Source organism: Mauremys reevesii, linkage group 2 (assembly GCF_016161935.1).
Source record: "Mauremys reevesii isolate NIE-2019 linkage group 2, ASM1616193v1, whole genome shotgun sequence".
Taxonomy (NCBI): domain Eukaryota; kingdom Metazoa; phylum Chordata; order Testudines; family Geoemydidae; genus Mauremys; species Mauremys reevesii.
In genome coordinates this window covers 251,845,491-251,868,635 of record NC_052624.1, presented here as the reverse complement: position 1 = coordinate 251,868,635, position 23,145 = coordinate 251,845,491, and the positions used below count along the sequence as shown (strand labels likewise).

Sequence of the window (23,145 nt, the reverse complement as noted above, 5' to 3'; positions counted from 1 at the left end):
TGGCATAGGGCTCAGGTGTGTCAGTTTTATGCCAGCATGGAGTTCCTCTACACCAGGAAAATTCCCTGCTGGCCACTGCAGCTCAAACTCAGCCCCTTTGTGCCACTGGCCAGAACTCATTTGAAATCTAGCCCAAAGGATCCAAGAAGAATTGTAACAGGAGTCTGATAGGGTGATATTCTATTCTGTATTGATGTTCAAGCAGCATGCACAGTGTTTTGGATGCTGTCCCTTGAACAAGAGATGGAATGGCATGCTGGACTCTGAAGGTGCCATGGCAGCTGGAAATAGACAACAGGGAGGGGACTGACAAGACTGACAGTTGGGAGGGGGTAAGTGAGAATGATAGTAGCCAAGGCTCAGGTTGGGCATGACAGCTCGGAGGGGCAGTTGAGATTATCAGTTGGGAAAGTTTCATCTGGGAATTAGAGTGCAACTAGTAGGTTATGTGGCGCAAGTGAGAATGGCAGGTGAGAAGTTGTCAGCTGGGAATTTCAGTTGCAAGGGGTAGGTTTAAAATGGCAGTTGGGAGGTGCAGGATGGGAAAAACCATTGAAGAGAGCAGCTGGAAATGACTGTTGGCAAGGGACAGGTTGGGAGAATTTAACTGAAAAAGGCAGTGGGGAGATGGTGGGTTGAGAATGACAGTTGTTACAGGGCAGGTTGGAAAGGGGCGTGTTGGGAATGACAGTTGGGAGGAGGCTGTGTGGGACACAGCACACTGGGAGAAAGCAGTTTGGAAATGATGGATGGGAAGGAGCATCTGAGAACATTTAAGAGAGGGCAAATTAAGAAGTGCCAGATGAAAATGGCACTTGGGAGGGGCCAGGTTAGGAGGGGTTAATTGGGGGTGGTAGTTGGAAAGTGGTGGGTGAATAGTGGCTATCTGAAGACGGTGTAGCAACAGCAGCAGGTCACCCTTTGAGGAGGCAACAAAAAAGGGGTGAGTCAGAAAGAAAGCGTTAAGAGGAAGCCAAAATAAACGTGTGAGAATAACGAAGTGCAGCGAAGAAAGAAAAGGGGAAGGGAGCAAAAGAGGAAGAAAGAGCAGAAAAGGAAAAACTGACTTAGAAAGGCCATCTGAGAATATGAATGAGCCCTTGTTAGGATTTAATATTTATACTACAGAAGTGCCCAGAGACTCCAACCAGATTTGGAGTCCAATCATGTTTGGTGCTGTATAAATACAAAGACACAGTCCTTGCCCCAAAGTGCATACAATTTAAGGGCCTGATCCAATGCCTATTGAAATCAATGGAAGTCTGTAAATTGACTTCAGTGAGCACTGAATCAAGCCTCAATATAGATAAACTAAAGAAATATTCTGTTTTTGACCTATGTATGAACATAACGATGTAATTTCTCTGAGTAGTTTCTTTCCCCCCACACTAGGAGAGTACTGTAGATCATTAGCTTTCACTGATGACTGAGGGTCTGTTTACACTGCTGCCAGGTAGACATATTCACACTAGCTCTGCTTAAGCTAGTAGCTCGGGCTCTCAAGCCAAGGGGGTCAGGTGGACTTGAGAGCCTGAGCTGCTGCCAGCCGCAATGTCCATGCTGCTGTTTTTAGTGTGCTAGCTTGACCCTGCTAGCTCCCAGCTGCAGTGTAGACACACCAGCAACTTCCATATTTTTCTTGTCTGCCATTCCCCTCTTGTAAGGAGTGAAAGGAAACATCTCCTAAGGGTATTTCTGTTAGCTTTCTCTGCACCAGGGTTTTACAAATGAACCTAGTATCTGGAGGTGAGGCTGCCCAAATTACCACCCCCCCACCCCCCCCAAAACAAAAGCTTTCTGTAATTGCCGTGGGCCTCAGAGGGTAAGTCAACAAAAAGTGGGGGGAAAAGTGTTTCATACAATGTACTCATTTCATTTTCAGACAACTGTTATTTGTTGTAATTATTCTGGATTAATCCCTAGCATACTAGTAAATGAAATATTTCATAGATTTTAAGGCCACAAGGAACTATTACAATCATCTAGTCTGACCTCCTGCATAAGAGAGGCAATAAAATTTCTCTGAGTGACTCCTGCCTCAATCTCATAATAGTTATTTATGTAACTGGGAGTGGGGGCTTGGGGCAGCAGCTAGGGGAATCTGTGCTTATGAGGATGCTGAAGGGATTTTTTTGAGCCTTTTGATGAAGTACAGTACATTAAGGGCTTGATCTGTTCCCAATGAAGACTCCCACTGACTTCAGCGGGAGAAAGATCGAGAGCCCTATGAGTAATAGTTAATACAATTTCTCCTGCTGAAGCATAACTGGAGTTGTGGGAACCAGAGTATTAGTTTATAAACAACTGTTTGCTGCTGTTAGGGAATGAGGCTCAGCGTATACTAAATCTCTTTCAAGAACTCTACAGAAGGGCTTTTCAGACGATTGGGCTCCTTAAAATTAGATTAGAGGTCTTAAAGAACCAGCCAAAGAGTAGCAGATCCTCAATATTGCTACAAGCCACATAATGTAACCAAAAGGCAAAACACTTAGGCTCTCTCATTTCAGAGATAATGGGTCTCTCAGATACCATGGTGATGAAAGCAGTATAAATAACCTGAATAGAACAGAACAGAGGAAAGACAGAAGGACATCAATGGTGCCTGGCATGGAGTGCCCCAGTAGGAAGGAGTGCCCAAAAGGAAATGAGTATGAGCAGTTGTGTTGAGAGGAACCCCTTTCCACAGAATTTCAGTGGCAACTGCAGAATCAAGGTAACACCCCAGAATGTGTTTTCTCAGCTAAAAAAATTAATAATTTAAGAATTTTTTGAAATTATTCTTGTCCAGTGAATGTGTGCATTCAGCTTTCACTTTGTATCCTCACTCTACCTTCAGACTGAAATATCCCAGAGTGTTTTGTGCACTGTTATTATGGCACTTCACACCTTCAGATATGCAAAGTTTTATGTGATGTTTCCAAGCAAACTGCAGGATACAAACAACTTGCTGTCAGCTCCCATCTGCAGGTGGTGATCTGCTACTGGAGGAGCAGAACAGGAGTGAGGGGAGTGGCCCAATGCAGGAGAAATGAGATGGTGCACTGAACCACCAAAGTAACAGCCTCGCAGGAGGCCATACTTTTTCAGATGCTGCCAAACTCAATCACCTTCTCATCCTCATAACTTGTGCTCTTCTTTTGTGTCCTGCACTCCATACATTTTTTGCCATGATAATGAGAAATTAAAAAAAAAAAAAAAGGCAGCAAGAAAAGAGAGCACCAGAGCCTGAGGGCTTCAGGCTGGTATTAGCATTTCCATTAAAGAACTGGAGGTAAACAAGACCCTGCCACATGCCACAGAGAGAACGGGACTCTATCTGAAACACCAGTTAGTTATTGCTTATCCTGACGACAACATATCACTCTGAAATGGCATAGCTGAATGCAACACCCCCTGTCAATCAGTGACAGAAAGCACTGTATTAAGTGCTGAGTTCAGATTGGACAACACTCATTCCAAGTGGTGCTATGTCCAGCTATACTGCTTCAGTGCAGCACAACGTGCACAGGAAGATAGGACACACAGAGAGGAAAGACACAGACAGCCAAGGAGGAAAAGATACATTCATTTCTCAACAGTAACCTCTCTAGAAGACATTAGGACTCAGGAGTGACTGTGAAAGGAGTCCATGTCCAGTCCATGTTGGCCGGAAGGATGGTTGCTGAAACCTGATCCATAATACTCCAACATGGAAAGAAAGGTAATCATTAAATATTCTTATTTTGGTGGGAAACATAAAGCGTGTGTTTCAAACTCTGTTCTCAGGTACACTGGTGTAAATCTGGATGGATTACTCCATCAACATCCATACAGTGACTCCACATTTACTTTAATGTAAATGAATGCTGAATTTGGCACTTCTCTGTGTGCATTTCCTAGAGCCCAAATGATTAACCAGTGTGTTGCTGTCTAAGGAAAGTAAGCACAAAAGACTTGATTCTCCTCTCACGATAATTTTACACTGACATCATTCGATATATTTTATGTTACTTCTGATTTACAGTCGTGCAACTAAGTGGAGAACCAGGCCCTCAGAATTAATTAAAAGGACACTGTGAATATTTTAACCCAATATTTAGTATGCATTTATATCATTACATATATTATGGGCGCACCCTCTGGATTCTAAATACATATCTGTACTATCTAAAAATGAACTGCAATTCTTCATCCTCCCAAAGACAACAAAAGAAGTAGCTTGTGTTAGAGCCTTTAGGATGCGTCCTCCCTGTTGTGTGTGAAAGTTAAAGATCCCATAGTACTTTTCATAAGAAGGAGGTTCTGCTCCAGTGTCCTTAGCCAAAATTCCCACACCCCTTGTTGCTATGCAATGTGTCAGTTGACTGCCAGCCTCCACCCAAGACAGGCTTGCATTTCATTGGTATTAGATGTATATAGTTAACCAAGTATTTTGGAATGAAATGAAAATGAAAGAAATTAGAGAGATTTAAAGTATTATAATGTCTGAAATAAAGTTTAACATCCAAGGATTGAAAAACAGTAACAATTTTTTATGAAATGCAGAAAAAAAGTTTGTTATTTAGCATCTAAACTGCCACTGATCCCAATCCGACTCCCGATGAATTTAATGGAAGTTAAGTCAGACCCATATTTATTTTCTACAGCATCACTATCAAAGATGTTTTGGACAAAGATGCTATAGAATACTAATTTTAAAACAGTGCTGACTTCAGCTCTTTTAATAACAAAAAGAAAGGAATAAAGTTTGACAATTGTAACATTTAAAAGGTTAGATGTTTTCACTCTTCAAGTTTCTAGCCAGCTCCACAGGGAAACAGAGTGTAAAAAAAAATTTAACTACTAAGCCATCTCCCCTCCCTCACAACAGTTACAGCAGGGGTTCTCAAACTGGAGGTCTGGACCCCTTATGGGGTCACGAGGTTATTATATGGGGGGTCACGAGCTGTCAGCCTGCACCCCAAACCCCGCTTTGCAAACAGCATTTATAATGGTGTTAAATATATAAAAAGTGTTTTTAATTTATGGGGGGGGGGGGAAATCGCACTCAGAGGCTTGCTATGTGAAATGGGTCACCAGGACAAAAGTTTGAGAATCACTAAGTTACAGTAAAGCAGTGTAATCACTGAGAGATATAGGGACCAATGCATGGTCCATTTATCAAACACAGCCAACTGACTGCAACAGTATGACCCTCAGGGCTGGCTAATGGAGCCCGATCTGCTGAGGACTCTGCTGATGAGTGTCACCAGCACAAACACAAGATTGAGAGCTGCCTGATGGTGTGGAAAAGCGTGTGGCTATTGCATCTGGAAAGATCCAGACAGATGTTTGTATGGGAAGCTAGACTTGGGGAAAGCAGCATCCCCCGGTTATAGCGCTGCTGTACCCTCCCTCTCCATAATTGTGAAGGGGGGTGGGAACAGTGAGGCATGGATGACCGGACCACCGAGTCCTGGAGGATGATAGGATAGGGATGCCTTGAGGGAAGAATTTGAGGCTGAAAGCCAACAGTAATGTTTGCTGCCTTGCATGGGAGTGAATTGCACTGCTTACACTGTTATTATTATCTGCTATAATAAAGACTGTTTTCAAAGCCAAGAATTGTTTTTTGAAAAAAAAAAACTTCTTGACAGACAGACAGACACACCATCTGGGCAGTCAGTCAAAGGTCACTGTACACACAGAAATGACAACATTTAGAAATGACAACATTTAACACGGGCAGCATTAGACATGAATACACACACTGAGAATTGTTACTTGCAGGTTCTCACTTGCATTTATATGGTTACCTGTAACCTGTAACTGATTAACTGATTGCACTCCACCTGGCTGCAGCAAACAGGGGGGAGAGGTCACCTGAGGCAAGAGCAGTAGAGTGCAAACTGATGTGCAGAGTGGCTGAACAGGAACCCTCAGCCATCTACATCTTTGATTCAGAATTATAGTCAGTGGGGACAACAGGTCCTAGCCTGAGAGAGACTCCAACTTGATCCAAGCAAAAGTCGTTTTCTCAGATCAAAGCAGAGCAGCACATGCTGTGGTTAAGGCATTAGCCAGGGACTAGATCTAGTTTCAGTTCCCAGTTCTGCCACAGATCTCCTGTACCATCTTGGCAAAGTCACTTAATCTCTTTTGTGCCCATCTGTAAAAGACTAATAATAATACTTTCCTAAATAACTGGGTGTTATGAGGATACATTAATATATGCAAGGCACTCAGATACCACAATTTTGGTAACAATATAAGAACCTGTAAAATAGATACTAACAGCCACATAAACTGCACCATTCTGATTAAGATGAGGCTGGCCTTACAGTTTATATCCCAACTTCCCAGTAGGAGAAATCAAGCCATGAGTTTCCTCTTTTCAAGGCCTTCTCCCAACAAGCATGTGTGTAAAACATTGAGTTATCTTCCCCATTGAGTCTCAATAATAGTAAGGGTCAGGAGCTAGGACCAGTAGAGCTTGCTTTGGATGGGGGTTCATTAAGGGCCCAGCCACTAGGAAGACAGCTGAATGAACCTAGTTACACCGAGGCTATCCTCTGACACAGTTAGTATAGAGCATTCCATTAGCAAGCTAAAGCCTAGGATAGGGCTGAGGTTTTAGCTGGGTTCTACAGATGATTAAGGTCATTCACATTCTACACTACAAACTGCAAACTCATTGTCACTGGGACTCAAACCTTGGCTGGATTTAGAGTGGTGACATACACAGTAGGAGGCTGAGCAGCTGTTTCCTTTGACTGCACTGAAGGCCCCCTAGGAGCAATGAATATTGGAACTTGGAGCCTCCATGGATCACACTGGTAAGAGTATCAGATGGGTCTGTTAAGGCTGGGAATGAGATCCCTTTCAGGCTCTGCCACACTTACCCCAGGGTCACAAATCTTTCCGTGCCTCAGATCCCTCTCTGTAACACTAAGATAATACTTGCATACCTCACAGGGGTATTGCAGTGAAAAGTCGGTTAATATTTGCTCACAGGGACGCCACAACTAAAATAATAAATAGCAGCTATTACTGGTGACTGTAAACTGCTCCATTTGATGTCACTTAGGTATAGCCATTTGGACTCTCCCCTCCAAAAAAAAACTGGACAACGCCTGAGACCTCGAGGGAGGCGCAAGGACAAGCCCCGGCTAGTCGACGAGAAGGGAGATGCGGAGACATGATCTATGCCCTCCCCTCCCCCAGCGGTATGATCTCATTTGACAGGAAGTATCTTGCTGCCCCCTCCCCCGCTCGGGCGCGCCTCTCCCACATGGATCCGGAGAGGGAGACAGAGAGGAGACGTGACACTGACTCAGCCCGCATCGGGACTTACCCAAGGGCTGCGCCGGGAACACGCTGCCGGGGCTAGTGCACACGCAGAGCTGACACGCTCTCCATGCCGCTGGGCAGCCGCTGATCACGCGTGCCCCCGCTCGCCATTGGCCGCCGCCTCACACACCTTTGCAGCGGATTGGCTGCGGCCAGCTCCGGTCTCCCCCTACGCCGAGCTGGTGGAACCGCCAGCTGAATGGGCAGCTGCGAACAAAAAGAGGAAAATCAAGGCAGCGGCCAGAGAGCGCCTGGGGTGAAGGCTCTTGTCAACAGCTGCAGCAGCAGCAGAGCAACACCCAGCCACCGCGTCTCCCAGCAGGGCCATGCTGAATTTCGCAGCTTCCCTCTACCAGCCAGCTGTAAGTGCGGCTCTTCCAGCTTCCTAGTCCTGGGGGGTTGGTGCCCAGCGAGCCCTCCCCGCATCAGCTGCACCTGGGGAGAGGTGGATACGGGCCGTGAGGCGGGGCTCAGCCCGGGGAGGATGGAGGGGGAGAGATGTTGTCTGGGGTACGATGCCACCTTTCTGGGGAGGGAGCCCCGAGAACAAGGGATTCCCTTTGGGGAGCTGCGGGGAGGAGTTGGTGGGAATCCTGTGGTGGCAGAGGAGGAATCGATCTGGGGCTGAGGTTACTGGGAGCTTGTGGGAATCTGGAGAGAGAAGCGGGGTCTTGGGGGGAGGTTGTTGGGGAGCCTCCGCTGCAGAGAGGGGCGCAGTCGGCGGTGGGGGGAGCTGGGGTAGGTTATCGGGGAGCCTGATTCTCAGAGGGAGAGGCAGTGGGGGGGCTGGGGTAGGTTATTGGGGAGCCTGATCTGCAGAGAGAGGCAGTGGGGGGCTGGGGTAGGTTTTGGGGGAGCCTGATTTGCAGAGAGGGAGAGAGTCTGGGGGGGGGCTTGGATAGGATATTGGGGAGTCTGACCTGCAGAGAGGGGGAGGAATTGGGGGAATGTTATTGGGGAACCTGTGGTGATCTGCAAAGAAGGAGGCAGTGGGGGGGGGGAACCTGTGGTGATCTGCGGAGAGGGGATGGCAGAGAGGGAGGCAGTCGCGGGAGGTTACTGGGGAGCGGGATGTCAGAGGGTGTCAGTCTGCGGGCGCTGGCGGGGAGAGGTTGTTGGGGGGCCTGTGGTGAGGGGAGAGGGCACGTGGTGTGTACCGGGCGCTATGGGCGCACGCTGCTAGAATGAGAGTAGTTGGGGGGAAACCCTGTCTGGAGGGCGGGGAGGGTTTGGTCGGGGGCGGACTGCAGTGGGGTTACGGTAAAAGACAGGGGGGCTGTGAGGGAAAGGGGCGGGTGAGTGGGGGCTGGCCGCGGGCGATGCTGGGGGATTCCCTGGGGCCGGGAGGGTGAGGCAGGCGGTGGGCGAGGCTCAGGGAGGGATGAGGCTGGGACGAGCCGGAAAGCGAGGCTGCGGGGGCTGGAGGTCAGCCGGGGGGTGGGCGAGACGAGTCTGGCTAGGCGGCGGCGGGAGGGGCGAGGGAGTCCGTAGCAAGAGTCCCCGGGCAGGGCTTGTGCCTGTTGGGTGAATGGTTCTTGTGCAGCCCGGGGGCAGGGAGCGCCCTGTCTCCGTTCCCTTCACAGCCGCAGCCGTGCCCCCTCCGAGGGCTCGCTTTAGTAACCCGAGCTGCGGCGCGGGAAAGCGTCGGGCGTGGTGGTGCTGAACCTCTCGGCCCCAACGCTTCGAGAGGAGGCGCTGTTTCCGCCGTGTTCTCCTGGGAGCCGCGGGGGTGGACTGAGGCCGCCCCCGGCCTGTGCGGCTCTGGCCGGGCGGGAGCTGCGAGGAAGCATGCGGCTGGCTGGCTGGCTGTCAGCCTTGCCCAGCGCTGCAGCAGGCGGGCTCCCTTCCTGCCTGCCTGGCGGCGGGCCCTGGCGCAGCCCCCGCCCGCTGGGGCGGGAGACCGCACGCAGCACAAGTAGGGGAAAGGTCGCCGAGCGGCAGTCCCCAGTTCACCACGTTTCGCGACTGCCTGGGACCAGCCGCTGATCACGCTTTGTTCACATGCCTCCGCCCCAACCTCGCCTCGGCCCCGTGTCAGCCATTCGGCTGCCGAGGTGCCTGACCTTGGCGACCAATGGGCGAGAGGCGGGGGCGGTACTGCGTGGTTTGAGTGCACCGATGGAGAGAGTGAGTCACAGAGGTTCACTGAGGTGAACGTGGCTCAAACACAGGAACTGTCTGCCAGTGAGGATCTCCCTGAGCCTCTGCTGCCTCCCTTGTGAGCCAGAGGCAGTTTTTTCCTGCGCTGCTTTTGCTCGCTGATCATGTCTCCGTTAATATAGACCAGTTCCTTATAGAATCCAATTATGACAACCTTTCCCTAGCTGTCTCAAGGCCCATCTTCTGAGTATTGTGTGTTCCATATTTTCTTGTATTTATAAAATTAAAAATCTGCAAAACTTAGGCCTTTAAAAAGCATCTATAAAACCTTACTTGTCCTGCTCCTAAGCATAATCCAGAGGCTGGTTAAAAGCTTGATCAAAGAGCTCCATCTTAATGCATGCTGAAGCTCCACTAGTTTGGGCCCTGGCAAGAGCACTTTAGGCACAGCTTTCTGAGGTGTAAATTGTCCACTGAGGACACCCACCAACCAGCTCAGGCACACAGACATCTGTTTGTGCATCAGCACTCTAAAATCAATGGCTTCAGCAATGGTGGCTGCTATATGATTGTGTAGAGTCCAAAACATTCCCCACCCATGCTCCAGTTACACAAAATAGTGGTTACTAACTTTTTTTAATACTCAAATGATATGATACACACACACACACTCATACTCACACAGCATAAAACGACAGAAACACTTTCCATATTATCTGACAAACTATCAGGTCACAATTCAAGTCAGTCAAATTTTGTGCCTCAACCTCAGAATTGTCCCTTTTCAGTTTATTAAAAAAAATTAAGATCATACCCTAACTAAAATCCTTGCAGGGTGGAATAAAGGAACAGCAAGTACAAAATAACTCAAAGCAAAGTTTAAGGAACGTGCTTTCTTTCAGTCATTCAAAACTTGCAGTAAGGGACTAACTTACTGTTGCTTTTCAAAAACTGTTTTGTATTTGTTCCAAATAATTTCACTAGACAACTGTGGAGACACAATATTCATCAGATAATATGAAATAGGGAATCAGACTAATCTTTTAATGAAGGTTATATAATAGGAGTAGAAAGAGGAATGTAGAGTGTCTTTAAAAATATTGACTCCGCTCTTTGAAGTATGATATATTTTACAGGTTGCATTTAATTTTTGTAATTTTTCTTTAAATAAGGAACTGTTAATTAGTTAATTTAACAGTAAACTGAAAAATATTCCTTTTTTCCTTTTAGGAGGAAGGAATAGAGATGATTACTGAAAAGCAAAACAATAATAGACGTTCCTGGAACAATACCGCTGAAAAGAGTGATTTTGAAGCTGTAGAAGCCCTTATGTCTATGAGCTGCAACTGGAAATCAGACTTCAAAAAATATGCTGAACTGAGACCTATAACACCAGCATCTGATATGTCGGAAGAAACTGATGATAACCTGCTACCTGGTGCAGCTGACTTTCATGCAATACCAGCATTTGTAAGCTTTATTCTATTATTGTATATGCCTTATTAAAGTTTTTTAGATCACGTTAACTGTGAGAAATAATCGTGCTGAACAGATGTCTCATTACTTGCATCTTTTTTCCCCTTTTAGTGCTTGACTCCACCCTACAGCCCTTCTGATTTTGAGATGTCTCAAGTAATTCATCTGCCAGCAGCAGCGCCATCTGCTGTACAATGCAGGTTATTCCCTGATATTTCAAAGCCTGTTCCTTCAGCAACTTTTAAAGAGACTGAAAAGTCTCCAGCATCAAGACCAATGAAAGCTCAAGCAACAAGTGTTATTCGCCACACAGCTGATGCTCAGCTTTGTAATCACAGAACATGTCCAGTGAGAGCAGCTAGTGTATTGAAGTATCAGGACAATACTTCAGCGGAAACAAATATACAGAATAATGGAACTGCAAAACAAAATCCACCTTGTGCAATTGTGTCATCAAACAGAGCACCTTACAAAAGTGACAAACTGCCAGTTTTAGAAGAAAAAACAAGTGCAGCACTAGCTGTCAGTCCACTGTCCCTGATCCAGACTTCAACCAGTAGACCTCAGCCTGTTCCTGGATCAGTACAGCAGTCATCGACGATAGTATCTTCACCTGCTGTGAAAGCGAGTCGTGTCTCACCTGTGCCAGTAATTTGCCAGATGGTTCCTCTATCTACTAACAACTCTGTTGTAACAGCAATAGTGCCCAACACTCCTTCTAGCCAACAATCAACCCTTTGCCAGCCTATGGTGTTCATGGGAACTCAAGTTCCTAAAGGTGCCGTTATGTTTGTTGTGCCCCAGCCGGTTGTGCAGAACACAAAGGCTCCAATCATTAGTCCAAATGGCACTAGACTCTCTCCTATTGCTCCTGCTCCAGGTTTTACACCTTCTGCAGCAAAAATCACTCCACCGATTGACTCGTCAAGAATAAGAAGCCACATTTGCAACTATCCAGGATGTGGAAAGACTTATTTCAAGAGCTCTCATTTGAAGGCCCATGTGAGAACACACACAGGTAAGTCATTAATCAGTGGATAGCTGGAATTTCAAAGAAAGCTTTTCATGTATATTTATGCTAATGTTTATCAACGTTCTAGTGAGTTGTGATTTTGGTTGTGTTTGCTGCTTTCCAGAAGTGAAAGGCTAGTGCACTAATCCTTTGTACAGCTGGCTTCCTGATAATGGTGACCCTCCTGGTTACCTGAGTCAAAGCTATCTTAACATTGTACAATTTTTTTTTTTTGTCTTGACTGAACACAATCTATCATTGTGGGTCAGTCCCAGAGTGCTATTGCTTGCTTTTGCCAGTAGGTGTTAATACATGGCATGATCGTTGGTAGGATGCCTCAAAAAGGAGAGGTGACTAGCATTCTCACCTTCAGCATTAACACCCCAGAGAGTTGTTCCTTCAGGTGTCTGGCAGTTCTTAAAAAAAACCTGGTAGTGAATCTAATCACACTAGCAAAGGATAAGGGGCTATGTATGTTTACACAACTCTACTAGCACACTTCAGCCTTGTCATGTAACATCCCTCCTGTTTTTAGTACAGACAGCATTTTCAGCAGTGGGTGCTGGTCATGCAAAGCTGTCATGGTTTTATAATGTATATAAATGAAGATAAGGATGAGAATAAAACTGTTTTGAAGCATAAAGCACAAGCTGAACTCTGCTTTCCAGTGATGAAAGGCCAGTGTAGTGACCCTTTGTACAGCTGGCTACCTGATGATGCTGATTCTTCGAGTTAGCACAGTCAAAACCATCGTAATATTCTATGTCTCTGGGTTTGTTGGTTTGTTTATTTGTGTCTTGATTGGCACAGTAGAAATTGGTTCTAAAAAAGTCAAACAAATATTACCCATCAAAAGCAAAATTGTTGCTAAATAAATGCTCGTCTCTATTTTGTTTTAGGAGAAAAGCCTTTTAGCTGTAGTTGGAAAGGCTGTGACAGGAGATTTGCACGATCTGACGAACTGTCTCGGCATCGCAGAACGCATACCGGTGAGAAGAAGTTTGCTTGCCCAATGTGTGATCGGCGGTTCATGAGGAGTGACCATTTAACAAAGCATGCACGGCGGCATTTGTCAGCTAAGAAGCTACCAAACTGGCAAATGGAAGTGAGCAAGCTAAATGACATTGTTGTGCCACCTGCATCTACACCTGCGCAGTGAAAACTCCTGAAAAGTTACTGGAACTAACTGTTGTCACTGTGGTATACCACCAGTGATGTATAAAAGCTCCTACTCCAGGTCTGTAGTTCTTCAGTGCCAGCTGTTGATGGCACTACAGCAGAGAGGCAAAGGCAGTCAGTGCTTGGTCACAGGAAATGCTACTGAGAGAACCAGCAGCTAACAATGGAGTGTCAGGTTCTTTTCAACTTGGTGAAAAGAGAAAGAGGTTGAAGGTTTCAGAGCAGAGCAGCACAGGTAGCAAAAGGTTTTGAATTTATGCAGATTACTTGTATGTATTATAGAGTGATCAGATACAAGTCATGCAGAGCTGTTGGCTGATGTTAATGCTTGAAACCAACTGAAATTACAGCTTTCAAAGATGTAATGAGTTTTCAGTAGAGCACAGACTAGAGAGAAATATCAATGTATGGTACAGACTTGTATATCAGAAATGCATCTGTACGAGAGATGGGCATTGAGGCTCAGCACCTTGATACAGTATTTAATGTATCAAGTATATCAGTCATGCCAGTTTTACATTACTGTCCAAATATGGAATAGATTGAGTGCTGCCATGTGGCTAGAGAGAGCCAAAAGTACCTAAATCCCCATTAATTTATTATAATATAGAACGCTAATACTATTTTTGCTATTCCTCTTGAAAGCTCATGATTATTACAATTGGTTATATTTAGGCATCCTATGATGCTTCTGCTTCAAGTTGTTTGTTTTCCTTTGTACCTTTCAAAATTCCATACCACTGCATTTTTCATAAACACTGAGACAGTATGTTTTTTTGTTGTTTTGTTTTGGTTTTTTATATAACTATAAGAATAATAAATTACGTGGGTTTACTAAGAAGGCAAGAACAAGTATGTTATGCTAGGCTCCTTGATGTGGAGGTGACTTTTGAAAATGATTTCTATTAGAGATAAATGGTCTTTATGTAATAAGGATATAATCTATACTGTATTAAATTAGAACGTTAGGAATTATTTGTAAAATAAACATAAGGCAGTAAAGACACCAGCCTTGAATGAATACTGTAGATTTTGTGACAAATAATGCATCAACTTTCACTAACCATATTTCTGTTGTATCTTACTATGTTGAATACACAAATATAGACAACTAAACAGTTGGATAATAGTGTGCTAGATAATCTTTTATGACTACTTTAAAATTTTGCACAATACTTCTTATGTCGTACTTTATACCTTGTTTACAATAAAGAACAATTTTAATACAAACCCACGTGTGATGCATGTTGATTGGGTTATTTGCTTACAAAGCACAGCCAATGTAACAATGCCCATCAGCATTAGTCTTGATTAGTGATAGGTTAGGTGTTGCTGTCTTATTTATAAACCTTGTAAAACGTACAGTTAAGCATATACTACTTCAAGAAGACTTCTTTTGTGCCCTCTTTTTTTCCAAGACACTCTTATTCCAGAATAAGTGTCCATGTAGGCAGGGCCGGCTTTATTAACTGTGGGGCCCAATTCGAATACCTGGCGGCGGTCCGGGGCTTTGGCAGCACTTTGGCGGCGGGGAGTCTGCTCCGGGTCTTCCGTGGCACTGAAGAATGCCGCCGCTGAAATGCCGCCGAAACCCCGGAGCGGACTACCAGCGGGTGAGTAAATAAAAAATTAAAAAGGCGCCTAAGGCGCGGGGCCCTGGTGCAGGGCAGGTCCCATTTTAAAACCCTTCTCCCTGTCAAGGAAAGAGAGACTTGAACTGGAATTCTCCCACATCCCAGCTGAATACCCTAACCACTGGGCTAAAAGTTGAGAGGTCCTTGCCTCCCTTCCCTGCCCTTGGCTTTTTGCTAAAACAGCATAAGCGCCTGGCTCCAGGAGAGGGTTCACAGTGAAAAATCTCTAGCAGAGATAAGCAACTATCACTATAGAGAGGCAGGCTTAGCACACACCCCTCTGGTCAGCATCTCCTGGACAGTTTAGGTGGCTTCCTGCCTAGCATACTGTCTTTTGTGAATTGCAGTCAAAAGCACCTATGTGCTTAACTCAGGCTTTGTGAATCAGTGTTTTCTTACATGCCTAAAAGTTAGGCACAATGATGTTCAGCATCTCAGCACTTAACTCTTTTGTGCACTCAGCCAATAGTTCTTCGCTTTAAGACAAACTAAAGTCTTAACTGGGAATTTTACAGACATAGAGAAAATTAAACACACACCAAGATGAACATCATAGAAAGCAACTCTAGACAGTCAATCGGCGTAAAGGTACTGAATGTGTAGTGAGAGTTACAGTTGCTAAGTGGCTGTAAGTCTCAAGGGGCTAGGGTTGATGGTAATCTGCATAGTAAGGGCCGGGGGTGGAAGGGAAAGTCTTGCATCAATTTAGCCTTTCCTATGAATTTGGCCCTCACTAGCTCCTATTATCCTTTTGTCTGGAGATAAAAACATAAGAACAGCCATTCTGAGTCAGACCTATGGTCCACCTAGCCCAGTATCCTGTCTTCTGATAGTGGCCAGTGCCAGGTGCCTCAGAGGGAATGAACAGAACAGGTAATGATCAAGTGATCCATCCCGTCGCCTATTCCAGCTTCTGGCAAACAGTCTAGGGCCACTTCAGAGCATGGTTTTGCATCCCTACCCATCCTGGCTAACAGCCATTGATGGAGTATCCTCCATGAACTTACCTAGTTCTTTTTTGAGCAGTGCAACAGTCTTGGCTTTCACAACATCCTCTGGCAAAGAGTTCTACAGCTTGACTGTGGGCTGTGTGAAGAAATACTTCCTTTTGTTTGTTTTAAACTTGCTGCCTATTAATTTCATTTGATAACCCCTAGTTCTTGTGTTATGAGAAGCAGTAAGTAACACTTCCTTATTCACTTTCTCCACACCAGTCATGATTTTATAGACCTCTATCAGATCCCCCCGCTTAGTTGTCTCTTCCAAGCTGAAAAGTCCCAGTTTTATTATTCTCTCTTCATATGGAAGCTGTTCCATACCCCTAGTCATCTTTGTTGCCATTTTCTGTAGCTTTTCCAATTCCAATGTATCTGGCCATCATAGAAGACTGCTACTTCCTTGGTCAGTCAAAGAACAGTGTCTCTATGTCTAGAAAATTATGGGCTATAGATGATATTATGGGATGGATAGCATTGCATCATGGGAAGTTGATCCCTTGCTCCTAATCACCTCTTTGTGACTCATTTCCGCGCCACCATGCATTGTCAAAACTACCCAAAAGACTGAACAGTGGCGGGTTGCACAGTGGGATACCTACCCCTGGTGCACCCACAAAAGCACTTCTGGTGAGTACGTGCAGTGCTGATGTAAGGAGCCAGGTATGCCTGCACAAAACAATATGCTAACTTTGGGGGCCATATGCCAACGTAATTGCTTCAGCAAAATTTTGTAGTGTAGACATGGCCTAAGAAATTCTTGTTAAAATTTACTGCTAAAACTTCTGCCAATGGTGGAGCGGCAACAGTGATAGAAAATGTAAGTGAGCTAGTGTGGATAAGGTGTTAGAAGCCTCTAATATTTCAAGTACTATGTTATGTAAACTTGCTGTGAACAAGATTAGGCACCTGGTGTGTGTGTGTGGCCTCATGTGGTTGCAGAATGGTCAGGATGGCATGGCCAAAGGCGTAGGTCTTTCACCTCGTCTTCTCTGGATGGCTTGGACCAGGGGCATGGAGCGTCTGGTGTTGCTAATGTCTCAAGAGAGACACATTTAATTTTCATGGCGTTAATTTTTATAGGGGTCAGTATCCCATTCACTTCACCTTAGGGGCCACCGTTGTATCTTCAAAGGCTAGTTAGATGGTCCCTGCATGCTAGATATGATTGTTGTGGCCTAAGGCTTTGGCACATGGGCATCAGGTTTATATAATTTTTGGTGATGCCCAGAATGGGTCCAAGCAGAGCCATCCCATCCATAGGACAGACTAGGGTAACCACCCCAGGCCCTGTGTTTTTGGGGGCCCCACGGTTCAGGGGGATGTGGGGTCCAGGGTGGCCTGGGAGGTTAGTGGGGGGCCTGGCACCAGCAGCAGCAAGCAACCCAGCCCCAGCCCGTTGCGCTGCACTCCACACCGCTGGATCCCGGTGTTGCTCAGGGGAGGGGGCAGAAGCTGGAAAGAGGCAGGGTGGAGGCTTTAGGGGAAGGGGTGGAGTGGAGGCGGCCGGGCCGGCTTTAGGCCGATTTGCCCAATTCCCCTGATTTGGGCCCCGCGCCGGTGCCTTTTTAATTTTTACTCATCCGGCGGCGCTCCAGGGGTCTTCGGCAGCGGGCCCTTCACTCGCTCCGGCTCTTCGGCAGCATTTCGGCAGTGGGTCCTTGGGTGCCATGGAAGATCCAGAGCAAGCGAAGGACCGCTGCCAAAGTGCCACTGAAAACACCCGGAGTGCCGCTGGGTGAGTACGGATCAGGCCCCGCACTTGTTAAAGCTGGCCCTGGGTGGTGGGACGGGAAAAGGCGGGGCAGGCTGGGTTCGAGTCACTCGCTGCTGCCAGTGCCAGGCCCCCTGATAACCTCTCAAGCCGCCCTGGACCCCACGTCCCCCTGAAGCACGGGGAGGTTGCCCTGGTCCATCTTATGGACGGGACAGCTCAAAAATATAAGCCCAAACAGTGGTGGAGTCAGGGCCACATTCCTGAATATTGGTGGAGCACAGGCACCACAGGCCCATATAACTTGCCTCCTATGCTTTGGCAGTCTCTAGGTCTTCAGTCATAATGGAAAATTTCAGTCTTGCAAGATCCACTGTGGTGACCAAAGACTGGGGCTCTTCCAAGAATACCAAAACCAGGAAACGTGTAGGGCTCCTGCTGGAGAGATTGGCAACAGGCTTCTACTCCGGGTGATGGACTTGGGGCCCACAATTCATTTATTTAAAAATAATTAGCAACTTGTCAGCCATTCTCACTCATATTAACTCATGACTGTTACTAGGCAAGAAATTAAGGAAATGTCTCTGAGAGCCCCACCTCGATGCAAGTCCATAGCTTACCTCAGCACCCTCTAGTGTAAAGACACAAAACTGCTTTAACATTTCTATCAAACTAATTTTATTTTGAGTTGAACAGTTAAGTAATCCCAGATCCACTTGACTATGGGCCCACATACTTTACAACATACACGCTGTGTCTCTTCCCTGGAGACTTCAGTCTATTTAGACTAAACAAAGGGTAGGAGAAAGGAGTATTATTTTTCCATTTTACAGATGGCTCACTGGTAATTTTTTGAGACTGGAGAGCTATTTGCTGGAACAATAGGTGATATACAAATAAATTAAAATTCCTTTATTTCATATGAGGAGACAGTGGGGTTAAGCAATTTGTCCCAAGCCACACAGCTAAGATTAGAACATGGCACTTCCTGTATGACAGTCAAGACCACTGGACCCTGATCCTCTTGAGGTTGTTGCTGCCAGAGTTTACAGTTAAACGGTGTTATTTCAAACCTCTCTTAACCAACCAGATCTATCGTCTTGGCAGAAATTAGCATTCCTTCTGGCTGCCAGGCTGGATGCCACAATGCAGACGTGGCATCAGCCTGTAGAGCCGATTGGAGGATTTGGTCTTAGACATATACAAAATACGAAGAAACATAGGGTTCCTCTCTTACCTTGCCATTTGTGCTATAAATAAGCTACTTACTGGCTGCTTTGCCAGGAAATTTGCACCACTTAGCAGAGTCTCACAAGTCCTCAGAAAAGTGAAAACAATTACGCAAGGCAGGATAAATGATGAACGCAGAAGTCAATTAAAAGCCCACCATTCCTGCTATTCTCCACCACAACCCTGAGTTTACCTCAGGGGGAAGTGAGAGCATGTGTGTATGGCCGGGGTCAAATGAGATCAGATAGCCGGTACTCAAATGCCACAAAACATTTTGCTGAAAAATGTCTTGCTCTTTAATAGACTATATGATTTTTTTTCTAGAGGATATTTTGATCCGGAATTTTGTTTTGTTTTCATTGAAGAAAATCTTAAAATGTTTAAGCAGCAAATTATCAGGACAGCAAGAACGTAGCCCACCTTCATACCTCCCATTTTTTCTATTTGCAGTACCTATATACTGTAATGATTGGTGCCCTACCTATAAAGAGGTTAGATTTGCTAGAAAACCTGATATTTCATGAAATGGCACTGGTAATAAAAGTATCAAAGTAAAAGTCCAGAAGCCTGTTTTGATGCTGTGTCTAGCTTTGCTTGTGTCTTGCTGTGAAAGACATGTTAATTTCCTTGCAGAAAGAATTCTGGTGCATGTACTTTTTTCATCCATTTTGAAGGTTTCAGTACTTTGCTGATAGGTATCACATTATTACTTCCGCAGCGATTATGCAAATAAGTTGAGTTAGAATTAGCTAGAGACTGACTGTGCTAAAAACTTTGTTAAGCCTCTGAGCATGCCCAATGTCAGCTAAATAGTCACAGAAGCCTAAGAAAACTCAAAATGAACTGAAAGTTAGTGCACTTTTCAATAAAGCTTCTGTCTAACCAACCTGACTCCTGAGTGCTTATGAAACATTACAAGTAGAACCAAATATATATCAAGTCTGTTTTTTTAAAAACTTTTCACAAACTTATTTCTTTAATCCTGTCTGGGCTGCATTCCACCTAATTGTCATTATTTATTTAATGTGATTTTCAAAATTGATTGCTAAGTGACTGGCAACTACTGGGTATTTGTTCTGTGCCAGAATTTCAGATATTTGAAGAAAAAAAAAAGAAACCTTCTAGAGAAACGTAGCTTTTTAAGGCCTTGTCTACACTGCCACTTTACAGCGCTTCAACTTTCTCGCTCAGGGGTGTGAAAAAGCACACCCCAAGCGCTGCAAGTTTCAGTGCTGTAAAGTGCCAGTGTAGACAGTGCACCAGTGTTGGTAGCTATTCCCCTCATAGAGGTGGGTTTTTTATAGCGCTGGCTCTACTGCGACTACTCAAGCCACATTAAAGTGTGCCCTTACACAGAGCTCTTCTTCAGGCCTGGGGAGTGTACTCAGAGTGTCACAGCTAAATACAAGGTCTGAACAGATTATTTAGCATAAGTAATTAACACATATTACAAGGGACCATTCAAAGTGAAGTGGCCCAGTAATACCTCTCCAGTCCTATGGAGGAAAGGAAGGGGGCGGGAGGAAAGCAACTGGGGATAGGGGGACAGGGAGGGCTGTGATAAGGCATGTCTTCACTGGCAATGTTAAAGCGCTGCCGTGGCTTTAACATGGCTTGTGTAGTCACGGCATAGTGCTGGGAGAGAGCTCTCCCAGCACTCTAAACAATCCACCTCCACGGAGGTGCTGACCACAATGGAACACCGCTTTTGGGCTCGGGAAACAAGCACTGAGTGGTGGGATCACATTGTGATGCAAGTCTGGAATGACAAGCATTGGCTGCAGAACTTTCGGATGAGGAAAGCCACATTCATGGGACTGTGTGATGAGCTTGCCCCAGTGTAGATACCCTGGTCAATTACAGCACAGCAAGTGGCCTCCAGGAGGGGTTCCACAATGCCTGTTCGCACCTGAGGGCAGGACAGTAGAGTTCAAACTGATGACTCGGTGATGACCCCACCTCCACTGTGAAGGCCACTGTGGATGCTTTGCTGGCTCGCATGCCAGTCAAGAGTGGACCGAGCTAGAAGGAGGAAATCTTGGACGAGGATGTGGAGGGGGGACCCAGAGGCAGAGGATGACTCGGAGGCCAGAGATGCATGCAGCCAGGAGCTCTTCTCTACCCTGGAGGATGCTAACCAGTCACAGCAGTCGGAGTTTGGCAAAGCGCAAACAGGAGAGGAGGCCCCTGGTAAGTGGCTTTGATTTTGGGAACCGCTGAAGCGAGTTGTTGGGGGCAGAAGGGTTGCAGAAAGCAGGCTTGTGTCTGTATGATGCGCGTACCACCACATGCCTAGTCTGAGCAGCGGAACAGGGTGTTGATTGATTCCCTCACTTCACAGGAATCTACCTCAGCGATCTCCAGGAAACTCTCATGGAGATACTGGGCAATCTGCTGCTGCAGGTTCTTTGGCAGAGCTGCTTTGTTTCTTGCCCTATTAAGGGTAACTTTCCCTCGCCACTCTGCCATCACGGGGCGGGGAGGGAGACCAATGCTGCACACAGGTGAGCCGCATAAGGACCAGGGCAGAAGCCACAGTGTTGGAGAAGACCCTCCCTTGATTCCCTGCTCACTCTCAACAGCAAGATATCTTCCATAATGAACACAGCCTGTGGAAAATGTGGGGATAGAAATGATTATAAGCTCCCCCCACCCCCTACAGTGCTGGCTCTCCCCAAGAGCCACGTGCTCAGTATACAGTAGGGTCCGGGAAGACAGATTTCCCCCACCCATGTGGTTACTCACCATTTTGGGGGTCTTGTGGCTCATGTGTGCTTGCCTGGGGTCAGCCAATTAGGGACAGGTATGTGAATAGTGGCTGTGTTTTAAATCACTGTGTCAGTGGTCTCTGTGTTGCAAACAATACTGCTTCTGTAAAATGTTGCATTTTGGCTTCACAGATATAACCTTGGGAGCCCAGCCTCCCTCTTTGTTATCGCCGACTGAACAGCAGCGCAGAATTATAAAGTGGCCACGAAGAACTAAAGAGGACTTTCTGCGTGATGTCATGATGCACTCCATGACCGCAAACAAGAATTGAAGGAGCGGTGGGACACTGAGATCATGCACTTCTCCAACAACAGGGCAACTCTCGTTCTCATGTCCTTGCCCTGCAGGGCTGGGACGAGCTCATCACACAGTCCCATGAATGTGGCTTTCCTCATCCGAAAGTTCTGCAGCCACTGCTCATCATCCCAGACATGCATGATCATCTCAATTGATTAGACTTTTCCTGTTGTTATGCATACTTCCACCTTTTCATGTTCTCTGTACGTATAAATATCTCCTGTCTGTGTGTTCCATTCTATGCATCCGAAGAAGTGAGCTGTAGCTCACAAAAGCTCATGCTAAAATAAATTTGTTAGTCTTTAAGGTGCCACAAGTACTCCTGTTCTTTTTACGGGTACAGACTAACACGGCTGCTACTCTGAAACATGCATGATGATGTGATCCCAAAAGCAGCATTCCACTGTGGTCAGCATCTCCATGAATGACACAAGCAATCTTGTGTTGTAGCTACTATGAGTGGCAAGCTCAATGTCAAACTCCTCTTGCCTTTATAGTTTAAAGAATAACTCCACTGCCACTCGTGACGTGTTAGTGAGAGTGAGCAGCATGTTGGTCAACAGTCCAGGATCCATTCCTGCAGCCCGAAGAGGCAAAGTGCGCACTACACAAACCGTTGAAAGATGGCCCCAAATGCGGATGGAAGTACAAGGTTTGCTGGGATTTGAAACAATGCATCACAGGGCATTGGGACAGGACCCAGGATGTCTCGCGACTCCCTCAGCCTTCCCACAACTCTTAGCGGCAGAAGAGGAAGAGATGCTCTGTGGGATAGCTGCCCAGAGTGCACTGCTCCGAATATCGCTGCAAGTGCCGTAAGTGTGAATATGCTATTGCGCAGGCAGCTGACAGTGTGAACACAAACAGCAGTTTCCCTTCAGCGCTCTCTGAGCAGCGCTGTAACGGCCGGCGCTGTAACTCTGGCAGTGTAGACATACCCTAAGATAAAGTTAGCCTTGGTAGTTAGGAGTCATAGTATCTCATTACTGTGGATTTGTAATATGTTTGATTGGCATGAACAGGATATAAACAAACCATTTATTTCATTACATTTTGTTCTTGCTATATTTAGCCTGCTAAAATAAAAGGATTAATTGAATGAGTTCCTGAGAGAGTGCTTAATTAATTTCACAAAATTTTAGTAAATCTGACCATGCACAAGATTTTCAAAAGAAACTTCAAAACTTGTCAAGTAATTACATTAGCTGCTTAACTTTGTTGCTAGTCAGGAGGATTTCATCTGTGTTTTTTATATCATCAGCCAGTATATATCAATCCTGATTTTTTTTTTCTGATTGCCAGTGACTTGTGTTGTGTCTGACAATTTCTTTCCTGTATGCAGTGTTGTTGTAGTTGTGTCAGTCCCAGAATATTAGAGAGACAAGGTGGGTGAGGTAGTATCTTTTATTCAGCCAACTTCTGGTTGGTGTG

At 45.8% G+C, this 23,145-nt stretch overlaps 1 protein-coding gene across 7 annotated transcripts; it reads left to right on the top strand.

Annotated features, from left to right (window-relative positions):
* Nucleotides 1–315: 315 nt before the first annotated feature.
* KLF10 (Kruppel like factor 10) lies at nt 316–14,303 on the top strand. 7 transcript variants are annotated; one of them, XM_039526736.1, is made up of 7 exons: nt 803–943; nt 2,508–2,713; nt 3,579–3,700; nt 7,046–7,670; nt 10,639–10,878; nt 10,996–11,902; nt 12,796–14,303. In XM_039526736.1, exons 4-7 carry the CDS (start codon nt 7,635–7,637, stop codon nt 13,053–13,055), a joined length of 1,443 nt encoding a protein of 480 aa, XP_039382670.1. In that variant the 5' UTR covers nt 803–943; nt 2,508–2,713; nt 3,579–3,700; nt 7,046–7,634; the 3' UTR covers nt 13,056–14,303. The 7 variants fall into 7 exon arrangements, with proteins under 7 accessions (XP_039382667.1, XP_039382666.1, XP_039382670.1 ...); XM_039526737.1 differs by lacking the exon at nt 3,579–3,700; XM_039526733.1 differs by lacking the exons at nt 803–943; nt 3,579–3,700; nt 7,046–7,670 and adding an exon at nt 316–332.
* The last annotated feature ends 8,842 nt before the right edge of the window (nt 14,304–23,145 follow it).

Bases quoted from the DNA above. Each gene is read 5' to 3' on its own strand.
- KLF10 (XM_039526733.1), top strand. From the start codon at position 2,645: ATGAGTATGAGCAGTTGTGTTGAGAGGAACCCCTTTCCACAGAATTTC. The intron at 2,714-10,638 runs GTAACACCCCAG...TTTTCCTTTTAG, and splicing joins GTGGCAACTGCAGAATCAAG to GAGGAAGGAATAGAGATGAT. The intron at 10,879-10,995 runs GTAAGCTTTATT...TTCCCCTTTTAG, and splicing joins TTCATGCAATACCAGCATTT to TGCTTGACTCCACCCTACAG.